Raw genomic sequence first — 21,599 nt, 5'->3', positions numbered from 1 at the left:
AAGTTATTCAAGGTGAGACACAATATGTCACTCTGACCCAAACTGGGTCTCAAGGTGTAATACCAGGAATATCAGTACACATTAAGTTTCACAAGTTCACAGATAACAGCATTTAAGGAAAACTAAGTCTGGTTCAAACTCGTATTTACAAATAACAGCGTTCAAGGAAAACTATGTCAAGTTCAAATTGGTTTACTGACAACAGCATTCAAGGAAAACTGTCTGGATGGTATCTATGAAAGTACAATAGTAACTTCTTTCATGTAAAAATCCAATACTAAAGGACCATCTCAGACTGGGACAAGTCCACAAAAGGGCCAACCTGGGACCTCAATCAATGTTACATGGGTTTTACTGACCAACTCTTTTTCAGTACAATGGTCCATAATGATAAATACCGTATTTTTTTATATCTTCAGGCAATGTTATATATGGACACCAATATTTTTTTTTCTTTCTCAAAGTAAGTCTCAAACCTTGCATTTTATTTAAATTTTTTGTACAGGGTGATGTTTTTTTTAAAACACACTTATAGTACTACCACAAGAAAACAAGAAAGGCAGACTAAATGCCATTTTTAGAAGGTAGAAGAATGGGTTATTAAACATCAGAAATAGCTTCAACAAGTTATGTGTATAAATTGTAAAAACTTAGGAGAAACATGTCGTGCTATTGATTAAAGAACTGACACTGATATTAATGCATATAAATTCTTTTAACACTAAATTACTCTTATGCAGACAAAAAATATTTTGATCATAAAAAGAACTGAATATAGCATCTTTAATCAAATTCAAGTCTTAATAAAATTTTGTTGAACACTTCCACTGAAAATATTGAAACTAGTACCAAGTCATTCCAACCAGTCCTGTTCAGTTTCATCGGATAAAAACATTTTGGAAACGACTAACATAGCACAAAACATATCCTTCTCATGTATTTTAAACACTGTAATAAATTTATAAGTACTGGAATGCAATTTTATTTACTATTTGTTTTGTACAAATTTCTGTAGCTGATCACTTAAAGTGCAATCGGTTCATTGGTTCTGTTCAATATTTAAGACTGACCTTCAACTGCTCTGCCTCCTGCTACCAAAAAACACTTGCTTTGACTATCTGGACTATGTAAAATCAAGATTCATTATGTCAGACCTATTTTGACCTTATTTTAATTTGGAAACAGTTTGAGTGATGTTTATACAGATTTTCCAGTACCAAGTTCAGTAAGCAAAGACAAAAAAAATGAATGATTATTTCGCTTTACGTTTAAAGTGGGATTATTGTTTGTTTTACAATATACCTGCATGGTCTTGTTGACTGAAAGATAGAGGACACTAAGCAATTTTTTTTCCCCAAAAGTGCATGTAAACTGTGATAAATGTTCAGCTCTACTCAAAGCCTAATATCTTATGTGTGGGTCTGGTTGCTCCGGCTTGCATTTTTTGTTCATCTGTATCCAGACACTTGCATATTTTGTGTATTTCAGACAGAATTTTTATTTATTTCTTAAAATCAAAAGAAGACAAAAATACAGGAAATATAATATAAGCAATTATCTCTTCTTTTTTGAAACAAACGTTCCAAGTTCATTTGTTATCTAAATCTTGTAGTCCTACAACATTGTCATGTCAATAACTACTACTACTACTACTACCATGCCAGTAGTATGGAGTAGGTGATATGGGCAACCAGCAGAGGGCCATTTCACTCTGAGTTTTCTGTATTTTTTTCATGTGAGGATGGGTTATATGTTTGTCTGGGACCCCATTTTATCCAGCGCAAACTTGTGACAGCCCTGACTATTACTATTGCTTTCTAACATTTATGTAGGGAAAGATAGAAATGATCAGCATACTTGGTTTCTTCTCCTCAACTACACTTTTCTCTTTGGTTTCTGATCCTTCTGGAACCGTTACCCCGGGAATCTTCGCCATATTGGGAGGTGGGCTCTTTGTCAGTGGCGAATTACGACACTGAAGCAGGAAGGAGCGATCATAGTATATTCTGGAACCTGAAAAAATATATGGTGTTTTGTTTTTTGGTTTCAAGCATATCAACAATAGTAGATATTTAGTACCAAGGCAACTGGAGTAAAATGTCTTGCCCAAGGACACACCCTGGAATATTTTAAATCTCTTAGACCACAATGGGTCTGAAAAAAAGAAATGATAATGATAATTACATCTCAGAAACCCTTCTTTCAATGCCATATGTGCTGTTAACATTTAACCTCTTCAACTGTGTCAAGAGACTCTTCATATTATTTTTACAATTTATCTAATGGAACAGTCATCTAAAATCTAGTAAACTGCAAGGACTAAATAATATTCAACTGACTAATAATAATAATAATGAGAAACTGAGAAATGAGAAATAGACAGCCCCACACATTAAATATGCTCAGCAGGGCTTTGAATATAAGAACTTGTACTGAAACCAATTTTTCCAAGTAAAATTTGTTTCTTCGAGAATACTTACCCAATCACAATACCTTAGCAAAACTACTACTACCTTGCAAATCCAGCCATCCCAAATACCACTTTTAGCTAAAGGGAGCTAAAAGTTGTCTGCCAATCTATGTAGTGGTTGGGCAGAGTTATCTCCCTTTAAGTGTAAGACACAGAAGACACATTCTCTATGGATGTACTGTGTGGAGGATGGGGTGTGTGTGTACAAGTATTATGATTAAGTTTTCTCGAAAAAACATAATACTAGGAAAAATAGGTTTCTTCTTTAACTATGTCACCCAATCATAATACCTTAGAAAAATAGTTAAGAGTTGGAGGGAAGTACATCCCCTTACCCCAGAGATACAATCTCCAGTCCCCTAAGGTATGCGAGACAGCTAAGTAACCTGACTGGAGGTGACTCCATCTGTTAGAACACAGCTTCAAATAGGGAAAAATTTCCTCCTGCAAATCTAGCGAAGTCAAGAAGCCATGTCTTAAGAAGCTGTTGACTGACCTGAAAAGTGTCCTGTTGAGTTGCAGATACAGATCGAACTGGGCCTTTTGGGATGACAGATCTCAGAGATAAAAGCAAGACAATGTAGGCTCTTGATCTCTACAGCCTGAAAGATGTAAGTTAGCAAACAGTTCCAGCTGAATGCTAGGCTGGTAGCAACTGCTCTAACCTTGCGAGCTGAAATGCATATTAAATTCATCTGACATGGGGTTATTTCTCTATATGCAGAGTAAATAACCCCCCTCTTAATCAAGTATGAGATAGTCTGTTTTGATATATCCTCCAATAGCTTTATGAAAAGAAAGAGGCACGACCTCCCACGATGTCAAGGCTCTGATCCATTAAGGTACCACCTGAAAGCCCAATCCAGGTCTTGCTGGTGGTCTTCTTCAGATTTGTCCAAACTATAAAGAGGTTTCCTGATGAAAGTCTAGTTACCCATTGAAGAAAGCCATTTCTTGGTGAGGAAAATGATTGATGTCATAAGACTGACCTGTCTTGTCTGAACTGCATGTAATTTGGGTCTGCATTCACCAATGCCATGAGGAAGCAGGTCTTGTATGAAAAGTGCGCCAGAGATTGAAGAGTGGATCAAATATCTCTTGTTCAGTCAGTTAATAACCAAGATAGGTTCCACACTGGGCAAAAGGCTAATGTTTATGGTCATGTATACTCAAAGTTGGAAAGTAGGTCAGACAAATCTTTGTTTTGTCTGATATCCTCTCTTCCATTATTATCAAAGATGTCAGCGATCCTGGAGCAGTAACATTTTATTGTACTCGGTGCAAACTTTCTCACTCATAGCTTCCAATCCTGGAGAACAATATTCTGATTGCTTATGACAAAAATACTGATTTTCAGGAATAAATACTGATTTAATGCAGTTGTTAAGTATTTACAACATCTACAAACATCAATAAAGGAAGGCAGTAACTTAATGTCAAAGATGCATTTGTTGCACTCTTGCTGTACAGGCACCCTGTTCCATTTGGGTGCCCATTAAGAATGTGCAAGAGTGTAACACACTTACACTCAGACACAGACTGTTGTTGTTGTGGGGTTTAATGCCATTTCCCAGCATACAATAGGCTATGCATGGCGGCCAGTATTAATGGAGGAAGAACCCGGGAAGAACCACCAACCCATGAGAAGCTACTGGCAAGCTTTCTCACATACCCGCACTGGCCGAATCCTCGACTCGAACCCATGCAGACAGAGGTGAGATGGCAGTGATCCATAACGGAGAGCACTTTAGACCACTTGGCCACGTGGGGCCCCAACCGTGAATGCAGTGCCACTGAGAAATCCTGAATGCAGTGATGTCACAGAGTAACCCCCAATGCCATAGACTCGGACTGTTTATAGCTGCCTTTTCCACAACTTGTTTTTTCAATCATTATCAATTCCAGTGTACTATTTTTCACTGATGATCTGAATTTTGTGCTATTATTTTTTAATGACATGTTTTCTTTCTAGCACAAGTAATCCTTTGTGATTATACTGTCTGGAAAGTGTGAAATAAATCGCCAGCAACACTAGCAACTTAAAGAGAATGGTTCATTTTTGAAAAGAAATTTTCATAAAATGAACTTCTGATTGAATTACATCAATGTTTTCTTTGGTAGTTATGAATGTTTAAAGTTAAGGTTGTTCTGTTGATGATGAAGCAGCAAGCTGATGTCTATTAGTTTTTCATGCTGTTTTATGTCATGGGCACCTCCATGCCCAACAGCGAAATCACAATTACACAATTTTAAGGGCCTCAAGTGACCGCATGGTCTGAAGTGCTCACTGTTACGGATCACAGCCATCTCACCTCTGTCTGCATGAGTATGAGTCTCAGTCTTGGCTAACACTGGTACATGAGAAAGCCTGCCAGTAGCTTCTCGTGGGTCAGTGGTTCTTCCTCCACCAATTATACTGTCCGCCATGTATAGCCTATCTTGTGCTGAAAAATGGCATTAAACACTACAACAACAACACAATTTTAAAAATGCAAAACGTTCTCCTTTACTACATGGTTTCACAAATCTAAACATGATGGCATAACTGTCCTTCCAGTTCTACTTTCTTTTCTTGAATGGAGGAAATTCTGAATCTGCTTTCCTTTTTTACAGGAATAGAAGTTGAATATTATGAAGATCAGACAATGGTAATAGTGGCAACCACAGGGACTCGTTACCAAGAAAGTTAATGATATCCATCAGCAAAGAGAGGACATGAGGGGGCCAACCTGTAACAATGCACCCCCTCCAAAGCCCCCTTTTCATTGACGGGTACAAATAATTGTCTTGGTAATGAGCCCCTGTGTGGGCAACTGCTTGGCACAATCCAAAATGATGGTTAAAGACTGGCATGGTAGCCTCAATTTCGAATGAACCCATCATATTTTAGAACTCTCTATCCCAATTTACATCTGACACATTTACTCTCAGAATGCAACTAGGTGCCCATTATAAACAGAAAATTGCGAGGATTTTTTTTAATAAAATCTTTTTAATTTAAACAAAAATGGATTTTTAATTTTTAAAAAACAACAGTATTCAGTCAAAATACAGGACAAGGGAGGGAAAAACGAAACACTTGGCAGCTATACTCTCTACGAAGAGCCAGAGGAAGTTAGCTATTTGTGGTATAGATGCCTGGAGAGGTATGATGTGTTTGTTTCTGCATCACTGGGTGAAAACGTGTCATTTGCCTCCAGAGTGGAGGACCTTTTTGCTGGAGCAATTCTCTCCCTGACTGGTTTTGAGTTGTTTATTTCTAAGGCCTGTTTCATATGATCGAGTCAGGCAGGTTCTGAAGCAACAAGCAGGAATAAAACAACTGCCATCATCTTTGCTTGAGCTGATGGAGGGAAAATGCGAAATCTCTGAGTTCCCATTGTGAGACTGATGAGGTCATTGATCGACGACTTCTCCCATCCGAGTGGTGCAATGAAGATAAGGCGAAACTCTGATTCTCTTACTTTCTGCATCACCCTTTTGGAACCGGAGGTGTTTGAGGGTAGCGTCAACTGCCCGGGCTTTGAGTTTGGGACTGGAGACACGAAGGTTTGGAGTTGGTATTCCACCTTATCACAAACAGGTCCACCAACGGTTGGTCCTATCAGGTAAATAACTTAATAAAAACTGAGGGATGAAGAGATCATTCTGTCTGTGTTAGTTTAATGTTCCAAGACAAAGCTTTGGCTAGTATGTCATGAGATGCAAACTTGTAGGTGTATTTGTTGTTGACAACACCACTTTAGAAAGTCCCACACCAGGATGCAAAGGTCTTGGGACTTGGTTCCTCCTTGTCATTTGAGTCACCACTGTAGTGTTGATGGACAGAATGTGAACTCCATTGCCATGCAAATATTCATGCCACCACTGAAAGGCTTTCACAATAGCCGTCATCTCCAGAATTTCAAGATATAATTCCAAGTACCACTGGATTCCAGAAAGAATGGTAGCAGGTGGGCTACCCAGACTTCTGTACTTATATCAATACAGACTGTAACCTTGGATGGTTGTACTGGTAGATGTATACCTGCCGTGAGCCAAGTTATGTTGCCCCAATTCTGCAGATCGAGCCTCAATTGTGTGCAGATGGTTAAGGGATAGTCCAGTGAGCAAACTTTAGGACTCCATTCTGGTAGAAGAATCATTTACAATGGGCACATAGGAAGGCAACCTAGGACCACGAGGTCTGCAGCCACGTTGTGCAAGCCAGTAGGCAAAGAAAACCTGTGTGGATAGAATTCCTTGAAAGTAAAGATGCTATCATGGTTCAGATTTCAATGCCCGATCTTGAAGGAGACTAAATATGTTGCCAGTGTATATAACTCTATATCTAGGTAAACAAATTGTTCAGATGGTACTTGGTTGGATCTTTCCTTGCTGACAAGAGGTCCAGATTGGTAACAAGGCATATCAGGTCTTGTTGGATGTTTTTGCCACATGTCATCCAGGTAACTCTCATTGCTGCCATAGAAATAGTCTGGACATGCACCATAACTCAAATCATCAGTCAAGTGAAGCCCCAGGGGCCAATGCTGAGCCCAATGGAGTGCCCCGAATTGATATATGATGTTGTAGGCAAATTGCAGGAACATCCTGGAAGCCATGCGAATAGGGGCTTAAAAGTTGTGCACCATTTAAGTCCACACTAATGGCATTCAATCCGGGCTGTGGCACTACCATTGAGAACAAAGAGGCATGGATGAATTGATTGAGGGAGCATAGGTCAATGACCAGACGCAGAGTGCTGCTTGCCTTTGGACCAAGAAAGTCTGGAACGAACAACAGGTCCCTTTCGATGCTATATCTCCTTTGGTACATGAGAACATTGACTTTCGCTGCATGACGCTTTGATATGATGGTTTGTGTCCTTTGAGTCCTTTTGTTGATTTCCCGTGTTATCCATGCTCAGCTTTCATGTGTGACTGACTTGGTCTTCAACATAGCTTTAACAATGTTTCAGTCATATCGCTGCAGTTTGGCAGTTTATAGTGATGTCCAGCACTGGGGCATCAGGCTGCAGACATGTAGCATGATGCCCCACCCAGTCACATTATCCTGACACCAGGCTGACCAGTTCCAACACTAACCTCTTAATGCTGAGCGCCAAGCAAGGCAGCTGTTAGTACAATTTTTTCAAGTCTTTGGTATGACTTGGCCGGGGATTAAACCCATGACCTCCCGCATCCGAGGCAGACGCTCAAACCACTAGGCCACGGGAGCGGTCTCAGCTTTCAATGTGGCATAACTGCATGCAACATTCAATTAACTGAACTAGATCACACACCTTCATGTTGACCTTGTCACAAATTTTTTTGGTACTTTAACACTGATTTTTGTCATTTCTCTGGACCTGTAAATAATAACCTTCCAAAACAATATGGATCTCTGAGGATTCAAATAAAATAAACAACTGCCATTTAAAGGTACATGTACTTGTAACACAATTCTAAAAAATGACACCCATTACTGAAATGGTCTGCACTGAATACTTATATGATTTGCTAATTAAAATCATTCAAGGTCAATATAACAATGAATGTCATATCTGGTTAAAATCCTGCATAGTTTAGAACAATGACGCTATGGAAATGAAAGCCAGAATGATGGGCAATCAGGAGACTCCTGTAAATGTTACACAATTCTGCAAATAGAGTCTATTTAAGGTCTAATCAATATAAAGTTGCAAGCCAAATTTGAAACTTAAACAAAATTTGGTGAAGATATCTTACATTAACTACAGTCAGGAGGAAAAGCAAAGAGGACAACTCTTGTAAATAAGACTAAAAAGAATAAAAGGCATTTGCAAAACTAAACGCAAATGTTCATACCAATCTACCCATTAATATGCAGAATGGTTTCAAGTCCTCATAGCAAAAAGCAACATTCCATGTGGAGATATCAATTTAATCATCCTGGGCAAACAATAGTCTAGACAGACAAAACCTCTTAACGACACACGTTGGGCTGAGGCAAAGTCCACACCAATTACTTAAGAATATGCAGAACAAGTCCCAAGTTGTGCTGCTTAGGGGGCACTCACCAGTTATTATGTACTTTTGAGAGAGTATCATATGTAAGGTGAAGTTGTTTGCATTTAAAACATGCACAATGGAGAGAATGTTGGCATACCTCTATGCAACATTAATGTAATGTGGATGATATTTCTTGGATATTGTAATTTTGGAAATTGTACATGATTTAAGCATACTGCTAACTAAAATGACTGCTCCCTTGTGCTAAAAAAAATCAGCCTGAATTAGCCTAAAGTACCCTATCCATAGCAGCTATTAAGATAAGGAAAATGAATTTTGCCAAACTAGACAATACCAGCTTCTGAAAGCACAATGAATGAAATACTAAATATATAAAATGTAAAAAAAGTTATCAGCTCTTTTTTATACTATTTACCTCTAAAGTTCAGGAAGTGAAAATGACAAAGTGGAGCTAGCACTTTTTTGAAAGGTGCACATCTGGAGTAAGGCCAAGCAGTATACTCTATAACCCATATTACACCCATCAATCATACACCAAAATAAAGGGAATTAAAGCTTCTCTGAATCATACCCAAGATATACAATGTCTTTTTTAAATAGCCAGTATAACCAGTGAGGAAAGCCGGGGAAATTCTTTTTCTTTAAAATTCTAACCCTATGCAAAATATGAAACTGTACAGCGCCACCTTATAGGACCTGCCATATTAGAGACACCATACTGATGGACAAAGGGCATCAACTCTTATCAAAATTTGACCTGAAAAGATAAAACCTTTAAAAGGTATTTATATATCATAGACAACTCACCTACCACAAAGCATCCTATTATGTGTAAGGGTTGCAGAGCTATGCTGAGCACAAGTGTATATAGATATAGGTGGATGGACAGATAAGGCAATTACAGTATATACTCACTTGTGAAATTTGTTCAGGGCAATCAGAACAACATATACAGACCCTGGTCTACAGGCGCATTATGCTATGGCAGATTAGGGTCTTTGTTATTTGCAGTTAGGGGGCCCCAAATGTCCGAGCAGTCTAAAGTGCTCTCCATTGCAGATCATTGCCATCTCACCTATGTCTGCGTGGGTTCGAGTCTCGGTTTTGGCCAATGTGGGTATGTGAGAAAGCTTGCCAGTAGCTTCTTGTGGGTCGGTGGTTCTTTCTGGGATTTTCCTGGATTCATCCTCCACCATTAATACTGGCCACCATGCATAGCCTATTGTGTGCTGAAAAATGGCATTAAACCCTACAACAACAACAATTTGCAGTTTGACTCGACTTAAAAGTGAGTACATATGGTACTATATGGCCTTTGCATAGCTATGCATAGCTGTCTTCTGGGTGAAATATATCATTTGTTATCATTAAACATCCAGTATTTTGTGGGTGGTTCAAAATTCCAATGTTTTATATCAGATAACATATCTTGTGTTTAAAACACACAATGACAATTATTTATAGTAACTGTAATAGTGACGTAAACATTATTTAGTTATTCTCATGAATTTCATTATACATGTCACCATCATGTAGTTACGGTAGTACTATCCTGTTAAAATCATTGTACTATGAGATGGCAACAAATACATTCCACCATGACTGAAAACTTATACTAGAGTTTTCACATACCCTACTGTTTATACCCAATACTGATTTTAAAAACTAAAAAGCATCAAGGATATAAATAATGCACAAAACTTTGCCATTTCATTCACTGATTTATATTTTCTAATCTGACTGTTGCCAGGCTTGTTGCCTGACTTGACTATCAAGGTGTCAGCATTTCAAATCAAATGTGAGTTTGTTTAGTTACATGGTCACCATATTTGCATGGGCGTGTCTGTTTTGAATCAACAGATCTGATGTAGTTCACAGTCTTTGATAATCTCAAAAATTTAGCAAATTTCAGTGTTACATTTCTTATTTCAGAAATATTAAAACTAGACATTCAAAACATTGAATACAGATGACAGTTTTAGTGACATCAACTTTTAAAGAAACCAGAAGAGGACAGTGAGCAGTCTGTCTGCTTGTTAACATAAAAAATGCTTCTGTTTGGTTTGAAATGCCAGTTAGATGACAGTTTTAGGGATCCCTTGGCAACAATCAGGTTAGAAATTATAAATTGATGAATGAAATGACTACGTTTTCCTACATCTTTATTGCTTTACGTTTTTTTAATTGGCACAGGGGTACAAACGAGAGGGTATGTGAAATACATAACAACATTCCTGAAATGCTAGTTTTTGGCGTAGAATATTCCAACTACACTGGACAACAAATTTTTACAAAAGTCATGTTACTGAAATAAAATTAGTCAATTCTTATCAATTTTTATGTGCTGAACACGAATATGACAGTCAAATTGCAAAATTGGCTCTAGTTTTTTTTGTAATCTGCAAGAAATTAATGTTTACATAACGAAATGCATTCCAATAGTAAAAGGTCAACTGTAATAGCCTACCTATAAAAAATCAAGTCATTGACTACATCTTAGATTTCTTCGCCTGTCTCTTGTACAGCTGTTCGGGAGCATCTCTGAGGAGTGTCCAGCAGTAGTCAGCCAGCATTGTAGTGGACCATTTTCCCTGGTATCTTTGTTCCATTGTTGCGATATCTTGATGAAAACGTTCGCCGTGTTCATCACTAACAATACCACAGTTGCTAGGAAAGAAATCCAAATGGGAATGAAGGAAGTGAATCTTTAGAGACATATTGCAGCCAAGTTTCTTATACTTCATCAACATGTCTTCTACTAGTTCCTTATAGTTTTCTGCCCTAACATTTCCGAGGAAGTTTGTAGAAACTAGGCGAAAAGCATTCCATGCTTGTTTCGCGTCACCTTCCAGCAAGTTGTTGAACCGGTCATCTTTGAAAAGCTCTCGAATCTGAGGACCCACAAAAACTCCCTCTTTAATCTTTGCTTCGCTGAGTCGAGGGAATTTTTCATGCAGGTATCGGAATGCTGGCAAAGTCCGGTCAATGGCTTTCACGAAGTTCTTCATCAAACCTAGTTTGATGTGAAGGGGTGGTAGCAAGATTTTCTGAGCCTCAACCAGAGCTGGGTGTTGGATATATTCTTCTCTCCAATGGCTACATTCTGCCTGTGAGTCCATTCCTTCCTCATGTAGTGCATTTCCCTTGCTCGGCTATCCCACTCGCATAAGAAACACATGTATTTTGTATATCCTTGCTGCAGTCCCATTAAAAGGGCAACTACCTTCAAATCACCACAGAGGTGCCAGCTGTACTTGTTATACTCAATGGAATTCAGTAGCTGCCTTAAGTTATCGTATGTCTCTTTCATGTGGACAGCATACGCTACTGGAATAGATGGAAGAATGTTTCCATTGTGCAAAAGCACAGCCTTGAGACTCAGTTTCGAAGAGTCCACAAATAGTCTCCATTCTTGTGGGTCATGAGTGATTTTTAAAGCATTCATGAGGCCCTCAATATCGGAACAGAATATCAGATTACTTTCCTTTCTGAAGAAAGGCTCCAATTGCTGGTGGCGCTTTCGATATGCAGTAATTGTGACATCTTCTTCTAGAAGATTCCATTGTTGGAGTCTTGATCCTAGCAATTCTGCCTTGTTCTTTGATAAGTCCAAATCACGAATCAGGTCATTTAGTTCTTCCTGTGTTATTCTGTGTGGGGTTGATGATGCACCACAGTGAAAATCTGGATCACTGCATGCTGATGGACCAGGAGAAGAACAGGTCGACTCACCTTTGTCTTCGTCAGATGAATCAAGAGAATATTCTGCTGGAGGTTCTGGAATAGGAAGTCCCTCACCATGTGGAACTGGTCTCAATGCAGACGGAATGTTTGGGTAGACTATTCTCGACTTCTTTCGCTTCGTTATTCCGCCGGAAAGAGGAGGAACCAAGCAGAAGTAACAGTCATTTAGGTGGTTGCTTGGCTCTCTCCACACCATTGGGACTGCAAACGGCATTGATGACCTTTTGCAATTCAACCACTGTGAAAGCTGTGTTGTACATGTAGCACAGCATATATGCGGAGCCCAAGGCTTGTCTTGGTCACCAACCTTGCATCCAAAGTAAAGATGATATGCCTTCTTCACTTGAGAATTGATACTTTTCTTCTGGTTGGCAAATGTCACTTCCCCACAAATATAGCAAAAATTGTCCGCGGTATTAACACACTTTCGAGGCATTACTGTTCTTTATTGTACGTAAATGGATAAAATAATAAGTTTTATGTAACAGTAGCTTGAACTGTCTCGCACAACGTCTAAAATATTTTAAATGCTGAACCTATCTGATTGGGCTTTATATAGTACACTGCTTACGTCAGCTTCAGCAGCCGCCTGGCATTAGTATAATAGGCCTACACATGTATAGTACACTGCTGACGTCAACTTACTTCAGCAGCCGCATGGCATTAGTATTGCATTGCATCAGAAAATGATGCAATCAACTGTGGATGATGTGAGCATGATGGTATTATGCAATGTTACATCATTATTCCGGATGTTGCTGCAGTCCTACTGGAGAAATTTACACAGTGAAACACAGAAAATGAGGTATATGAATATCTTCAAAACGAGAGCCAATACAAATTTTTCACGGTTATATTCGTGTTCGGCACACCAAAATACTACAGATTAGGGCCTTTTCAAGTCAGTAATGATTTCACTGTTGACCAGTGTATCACAATTTTCCTGAGAATATCTAAAAGATTACTTTCTACTGCCACCTTTTGTTGCCTAATTTTATTCACTTTTTTCTTGAAAAATAGTATAGGCAAGCATCATTTTGTCAGATACTGGATGGCAAGGTGATCATTGTTTCAACCGGTCCTTTATTTGTTTCGTCTTGTTGACAATAGCTTCTTTATCGCGATGCTCTTGTTGCGATCTTCATCATACATTCATTACACTGTAGGCAATAGCAGGGCATGGCGGACTTGGTAGATGACTCATTAAGGGTCTATATCACCTCAATTTTAGGTCAAAGAAAGCGGCCTTGAACTCAACATACCGTGCAAAACACATATTCGCCATCATACACCCCATGTGTACCAAATGTTGTAGTTTAAACAATGACTTGTCCTTAAATCATGTTCCAGCAGCAGGTACTGTACATCCAATGTGAGTTTAAAAAATAACACTAAAATGTTTTATTAATGTTAAAATTTTATTTACTTTATCAACTGTTTACAGTGGTACATACCACAGTACTTTTTCAATGTACCAGTACATCAGAAGTATCTGTCAGTAGAGAATGTATGGAAATGTGAGGTGTGATGTGATTTGGGTGATGTGATTTGGATTTTTAACGTAGCTTTAACAATTTTTCAGTCATATCGCTACAATGTCTGCAATGTGGCAGTTTATAGTGATGTCTAGCACTGGGGCATCATGCCGCCGACATGTAGCATGATGTCCCACCCAGTCACATTATCCTGACACCAGGCCAACCAGTCCTAACGCTAACCTCTTAATGCTGAGCGCCAAGCGAGGAAGCTGTTAGTACCATTTTTGCAAGTCTTTGGTATGACTCAGCCGGGGATCAAACCCACAACCTCCCGCATCTGAGGCAGATGCTCTAACCACTAGGTCACCAGAGCGGTGGAAATGTGAGTAATCTTGTTACAAATTTAATGATATTAAAAACATGTTTTCAGTTTTCAAGACAAAATAGTTGCAAAAAGTATTATTTATTTTACAAAAATAGATTTGTCACAAATTAATTTCAAATATTACAAATATAATTATATTTATGGACCTTTCATTGCAATTTTTTACAGGTCACTATCTCACATGGTAGCCAAATGTGATGTTGTGAAAGATATTCTGACCACATGGTTATGTGTTTAGGCTCTAATAAACAGTAACAAAGAAAAATTAAACACAACAAGCTTTGTAAAATTCAACAAATAATTTATTTCCCTGGAAAAACAATGTAAACATGAGGAAAAGAACTTATGGTTTTAAGAATCAAATAAAAAATAATCCGAGAATATTCCAAGAATTAAAAATTAGAGAAGTCCTAATAATAAAATGTTCTAATGAAATCTGAGTTCGAGTCCTGATAAAAATCCAAAATGGAAGGCAATGATGTATGCTATAGCTAGTATAGTGTGTTGTGTCTACAGTTCTTAGTTGTTCCACAGACAATAATATTCTGGTGTTGAATTCTGAATAAAATTTAAAGAAATGTCTTTGTCCAAGAATTCTGTATGAGCACTCAAATATTTCCAGGATAAAGAATTAATAATTCCAAAAACAAAATTTCGACTCGACTGGTCACAACAAAACACCTCAATGGTAAATTGCCCAACTGACTAAATTCTCCACCATTTCGAGTCTTGGATTCAGCCAGTGTGGGTATGTGAGAAAGCTTTCCGGTAGCTTCTTGTGGGTCGGTGGTTCTTTCAAGGGTTTACCCAGGTTCATCCTCCACCATTAATACTGGCCGCCATGCAGAGCCTATCGTGTGCTAAAAAATGGCGTTAAACCCCACAACAACAACAACTAAATTCTCTATAGACATCGGTATAAAACCTGAATACTCACAAAACAGATGCCCAGATGAGGATCAACCCTCCGGTAAAACCAGAATTTCTATAACATCGTATAAGCTATTTACGTCTAAAGGCACGTAGTACCAGTCAGCCTCAATTTCATTATTATCAATCACACATTAAGAACGAATTTTAAAATAGCTGTTCACTTGTTTCTCAATCAAGGTCAGGAACTAGGTCAGCAAAAAGATACAAAGTTCTATTTTTAGGTGTTTTCAACAGAACAGTCAGGTCAAACTAATTTCCAGAAAATATCAAATTCCAGTAAACAAAATGACATTACTTTAACATGTAATAATTTTTTAAAAAACTTCATAGCTGCCAACCTTCCAGGCTCACAATTAGTGAAAATAGGGATAAAAAGTTGTGAATTTGGACATGAATTAGTCAAAAATATCATGACAATAACTCCATCCTCTCTAACCGTCAATACTACACTATATCAAGATCGCAATATAAAACTAAAACACTGCATATATGCAGAAATATTTATTTATAAAGACATGATACTGTGACAGATCTGACCTTCCTCAACTGCATGATCGTAAATTTGTTTTATAAACAGTTCAGACTTCTTGCCTGCTGGTTGATGTTGGTGACTAAAATTGCTGACAAATTTTCTGCAGCTAAGAAGGCCCTAAAGTCTGTTTTATTTTTGCTCACTAGAGAAAATACCTTTTCGCTGTCACTGTTGTTGTGATGAATGCACAGAAGCTGCAGCATTTTTGGTTCTTCCACAGGAAAATTTGGAAGCGATTTTCAAGTCTGGGAACATTTGTCAGAACAAATGTTTAGCATGGTCTCCAGCTGATAAAGGTAGATTGTGTTCAACAAGAAAACTCACAAAAAATGCTTCAGCGTTGGTAGCTTGCAGGTCTTCCGCCGATGGCTTAAAATATTCCAGAGCTGAAATCTGCGAATTCTTAATTTTCCAGACTTCTGTTTTTTTCAACCTACATGCCTCCTCACATCATCTCTGCGATCAAAAAGCATGATGAATATCATTAATGGCAGAGTGCATGGCCAATTTTTATTATATTCCAAAATAAACTTCACTTTTTGAGTAATACATTTCTTTTTCCTTGGTGGTGAAGACATTTTCAAGATCTTACACGCGATGCTGAACGATAACTCAAATCAGTGTTGGTGATGCATGCGCGGAGCAAAATTCCAGTCAGGCCCCAGTTTCTCTCAAAAGCATTTGTAAAACTACTCTTATACATATAGATTAAAATAGGCTAAAATGCTTGCTACTGGGCCAACTGTACTAATCAGCTATAGATCTAATATCGTGACCAGTAGTAACGGACCGTTTCAGCAACTGTGAATATCACGACTAGCGCTTAACGGGAAATCAGTTATTTTATTAAAGATTCAAAATAATTGAGGATTGGAGAATTCATGAATTTTGGCTTGCGGCGTGAACCTGTGAATCGCTGAAAAAGTTGTGAAATTCACGCCAAATTCGTGAGGGTTGGCAGCTATGAAACTTACAGATAATTAAATTAAATCAAATATAAATAAAATCAAATATACGTAACATCCAATTTTGGGAAAAGTTTCTAATAAAAAAAAGGAAAAGGAAATGTCACTGTTGTAGTTATTGGTAGCATATGTTAATGTGTTAATTACATGCATTCCATTGTAAGACCACAAATCATAAGATTTTCAGGAGATCAGCTGTTTTCTGTTGAAACTGTATGGAATTTATTAGTCCAACAAATATTTTTTTTCATTTCAAGAGTCAGTGTGTTTTTTGTTTACTGGCCATCTCTGATTATTATCTTATCCTGATGTAAACTTCCCACTCAAAGTTTTCCTGCCAATTGTATAAATAATGTAGCAGTTAGCTGTAGGCTATGTAAACACTATCTATTGTTATTAACAAGCTCTCTCCAAGTCAGCATAATGTTTTGGAGAAGGTGACAGGTGCAATGGAAGTTTAATCATTCAACTTCACTTGTTTTACAGATGACAACAACATACATGATGGAAATTCATCTACTATAAATTATTGACCATTTTCTTTAGAGTCGAATTATTTTATTTCCTTTTATCTCAAGATAATTAATTTGCTTCAAATAATAAATTGGATATAAAAATATGGTGTTATTTTTGCTATGAATCAAAGCAAGATATTTTATTCTAGCTTTTTTTTTAGAGCACTTTGCTTCAAACACAGGAGAGGCCAGATCTGAAATTAGAGGGGCTCCAGGCGCCGGGCTATCAGATTTGTCTAGCAATGCTACAGAGTGTTGAAACCATCTGATATTCTTCTGCAGTAACAAGATTTTCAAATCAGCCACTGTGCTGGACATACTGGATGTCAGATTGAGACCATTTTCATTAAGGACCTGCAAATCATAAAAAGTTGTCTAGTTGAAATCTTAAGACTTTCTATTTTCAAGATGGTTGCAATGGTGGCCATACTGGATATATAACTGGCACCATTTTCACTTAGGATTAATCTGAAGTCTGCTGATATGCCTATTCATTCAAGAGAAGTACTGGTAACTAGATTTTCAAGATGGTCAATGTGGCAGACTGCTTACAAATGGTCACTCGTCTTAATTTCAAATCTGCAATCATGGATGAAAGTTAAGCACAAAATATAAATATAACACCTTAGAGCTTAAAAAAATCAAGCTATTTTAATATAAAAATATTTGATAAACCAGTCAGAGAAGTGTAATCCAAAAATCTTGTGCATTTTATAAAAAAATTATTTTTATAAAAATTAGATGCAAGGATAAGCTTTGTAATGTACAATGATGCCATCTTAAGTTTGATCCTACTGCTAACATGTTCAATGTTAATTGTTGAAAACTGGTTTTCTTTTTTCCCCTTGTACTCTGGCCTCATCTAGTATCAGCCTGTCAAAGACATTTAGATGGCCCAATAAATACAAATGAAGGAACTGAGCAGTCTGCATGTCCTAAAGCAAAGCTGGAACAGGTGTTGAGATTGACAAAAGAAACTGTCAAGAACACAGTGGACTGCATACAACAGCAACTGCTATTGCAAACAATGAAAACAAGTTTGCTATCATTATGGTTGCATCCTGTCACTTGTGCACCTCCAGGCGTAATCAAAACATGGTTATTTCATCAACGTAAGAGTCGACAGAAAAATCCACAAAATGGAAGAAAATCAGTGAGATTTGAACGGTTTTTTAACTGTGTCATAAAACATCAAATATGAAACAAACCTTTTCCATAGTCTTGAAGTAGGAATATTATGAAGATGGCAGCATACAAAACCGTTAGGATTGTGAAGGCTACTGACAGGAACGGCAGAGACTTCGACATAAATTTCATTAAAACAACCATGACCTTGTTAAGATTTATATGTGCAAGTCATAACTGACATTTACTTTCAGCAACCCACACCCCTGCATATTCTACACAGATCAAATATGACTGGTCAGATAATCCACTGAAATGATCTTCCTTTCAGGTGTTGACCCTCCCTCAAAAGTAGATAACATATTTGATATATGAAGATTTGAGATGCATTGCATGCAAAAATACAGCATTCCATATTTTTTGCACAGTGGCAGGTCAAATAGGGGAGATGGGAGAAGTTGGCATGTACCCCTTTTAAAAACTAACTCTTAGAGCAAGTTTTCTTCACCATTTGATGAAATTATGCTCTGAATATGTTAACAATGCTTGTGTTTCCCACCAGGGATTACAGTCCACAGACCCTCTTGCCTATTTTGTTTACACCCCATTTAAAGTATGCTATTAGAATTCCTTAAACAGTACAGCATCAGAGTTAGCTGTCGATTTCCCTAGAAAGCAAGAAGTTAAAGACTAGTAAATGCTATGGACCCAAAGCAATCTTCTTAGTTGCTTCTAGTACTTCATGGTTGGGATATTAAAATGTTCCTATATGTATCATTATCAATCTAGTATTTTGGTGCTGATTTGCACCCAGCATTTTTTTCAGGATACTAACAGAAATGTTAAAGATACTGCATACATTTCCTTACACAAATCAAACAGATTTGTTATGTAATACCAGTATTGTTGAATTTCTATGCAGAAACAAAAGTAAAATAGCATTTATCTTGTTCATACACATTGTTCTGTTGGAGTGTCTTCTTTTTTAGTTTACCTTATAAGAACACTGCAACCTTGTTTGCAGATTGCAGAATACTGCAAGCAATGAATAACGTATTATAAAATATGCAAATGTTCACCATGGTTAAATCAAATCCAGGCATGAAAAGTGATATTTGTGTCACACCAAACTTGTAGAAGAAAATAATTTAGTGACAAAACCAATTCCATACATAAAAATTCAACATTTACTGGATGAGAATCATGTATGTATGGTAATTTTAAAAATGCAAAATTTGAATCCTAAACTTCCTTTCTTTATAAATGCCTTCTTATGGCCTTGCACAAATTCATACATGATCCTTGGGTAGGTTTTCTTTGAAAAAGCATGCTAAGCCATGAAAAAATGGTATTTTGTTTTAATCGCTAGCACCACAAATGCCTTAGTGACAATCTCAATGCAGATGATGTAAGCAGTGATATGTGCTTCAAATGTACAAGATATAAACCCTGAAACAAGTTAGTGAACTATACTTTGTTTGCATTTCATCTGCATACCACAATCCTGTTTACTTTTCATCTAAATGTGACATGTGGATTTTCATTTAAGGGTTAAACACTTGCTCATCACTTCCATCATTTCATTTCTGCTTGTTTGTAATGAAACAGAAATTCATTTCCTTAAGTCTTGCTTTGCTGTGTTAATGGGAGATAACCAATGTTTTCATATCTCATTTTACTACAAGTTTAGTGAACATCTAAACATCACATAATCTACAGTTAAAATATAAACCCAGGGAATATAAAATATAGGTGTAGTATTTGTTAAGTTTTTTAATTTTTCTTTTTGTTTAGATGTTATCACATCAATTGACAACTGTTTATGTATACATCGAAAACATTTTTGTCATGGTATGACTGAGTTTAAAAAAAAAATGTAAAGAATCTGATCCTGAATTATCATGCAAAATTCCTCTGAAATGGAAGGTACGCAACTGTTTCACACGTCATTCCCTTTTCATTTATAATTCAGTCCTCTGCATCAAGTTTTTTTTACACGCTTATTCTGCATTCCGTTTACATTTGTTCTTCATTCGTTCTGTATTCCATTTTAGTTTTGCTGGTAAAATTACCCGTTTCTGGGTCTGTAACACAACTTACAAAATGAAACAAAACTAAATGTCATTTGCATACGCTCAGTATAAAGACAATACTGTAAACAAAAGTCACATGGTCGTATCGCCATGTTGAATTCTCAAGGTTGTTTACATTTTTTTAATAAAAAGTGATACTAGGCTAAGTGAAACACGCTAAATTAAATGTTCTATGAATACTACATCTCTAAATGCAGAAAGCTGCATTAATTTGAAGATATGCCACCAAAGTGGCACATGAATAATAAGCTAAAACGTTACCTCCTGGAGTTGTCGAAAATATAGAACCACCAGGGGTTGTCGAATATTCACTTGGAAGGTGTGATAAATCGGCAATTCTCCGCACTGGGATTTCTCTTCCTGCCACGCGCTGCTGAGGCGACCCTGTTGCTGACATGCTGAAATAATTCTTCTGAAGGGTTATCGCCGGAAGTCCTATCTATTCCCTTTTATTTACATGCAACTGTCAGCTGTGTTCTTCCCGTCGTGTGCTTTTATAGTTCGTGCAGTCACATGGCACATTAAAATCTCGGCACGTTCCGTCTATTTCCGATCTTTCTGATTGAATTATCAACAAGATTAGATTTTTACAAAAAGTCACTTTCTTTTTAATTTCACTTTGGAGTTTCACTCAGTTAATTATTAGGACATTCCTTAACTTACTTTATTCCTAAATTCACTCACTGAACAAATGAACTGATAAAGTAAGTAGGAAAAGTAAAAACATTAAGTAATTAATAATTAACGAATAAATTAATGTGTGAAGCAGCCAGTTCATTTTATGTTCGGGTACGTCAGAATAATTCACAAATAAATAGCTTGCGCTAAATATGATAAAACACCATCGTTTGTCATATTTTAATCACAAATGTTTTACAATGATAAGTGAAAGTGAAACGGAGTTAAATCTTTTAGTTCACGTTTTGTTTCTTCTTTTTTTTTTATATAAATACATATTTTGAGGCATAAAGTCATCATTCTTCCAATTCCGCAAAATGCAAGAGTATTTACGTCGCAAAGCCGCAAAACATATTTAAACATAATCCTTGATTTGTTGCCCACCCTTCCCCTCTCACTTGTGGATTTTGGCTACGGTTTAACATAGTTTAAACAAAAAGAACCATGAGAGGATTTGGGGCTCGTATTTTAACTTTACCTTGGAAAAAACAAATCACTAAAATGTATTGAAAGTTTATTTGATACAAGTCGTATAAAGCTGATAGTGGAGAAAATATGCTATACCAAGGAGCAATAAAAGTTCAGAAAGTTAAAGTGATTTGGGTCAAAATTTTCTTTCGAGTTTTAGATAGTTTCGCGTTATTCCTGGTCATGAACAATGTGTTACACTGGTCCTGCGTGAGTAATT

At 37.1% G+C, this 21,599-nt stretch overlaps 1 protein-coding gene across 1 annotated transcript in view; it reads right to left on the bottom strand.

Moving 5' to 3' along the window:
* Positions 1-20,745, bottom strand: part of LOC149805808 (eukaryotic translation initiation factor 4E-binding protein 1-like) — a 28,253-nt gene extending 7,508 nt beyond the window's left edge. The window contains exons 1-2 of the mRNA XM_089950523.1: positions 20,495-20,745; positions 1,858-2,013 (exon numbers count right to left, since the gene is read on the bottom strand). Of these exons, the coding sequence (XP_089806649.1) occupies positions 1,858-2,013; positions 20,495-20,630 (292 nt within the window). The 5' untranslated portion in view covers positions 20,631-20,745. The remainder of the gene's footprint in view (positions 1-1,857; positions 2,014-20,494) is intronic.
* Positions 20,746-21,599: the final 854 nt, after the last annotated feature.

The sequence above is a fragment of the Sinohyriopsis cumingii genome, chromosome 2 (genome assembly GCF_028554795.1).
Source record: "Sinohyriopsis cumingii isolate HCF-2022 chromosome 2, ASM2855479v2, whole genome shotgun sequence".
Taxonomy (NCBI): Eukaryota; Metazoa; Mollusca; class Bivalvia; order Unionida; family Unionidae; genus Sinohyriopsis; species Sinohyriopsis cumingii.
Note: the sequence above shows the minus strand (reverse complement) of the source record. Positions and strands in the feature narration are given on the sequence as shown.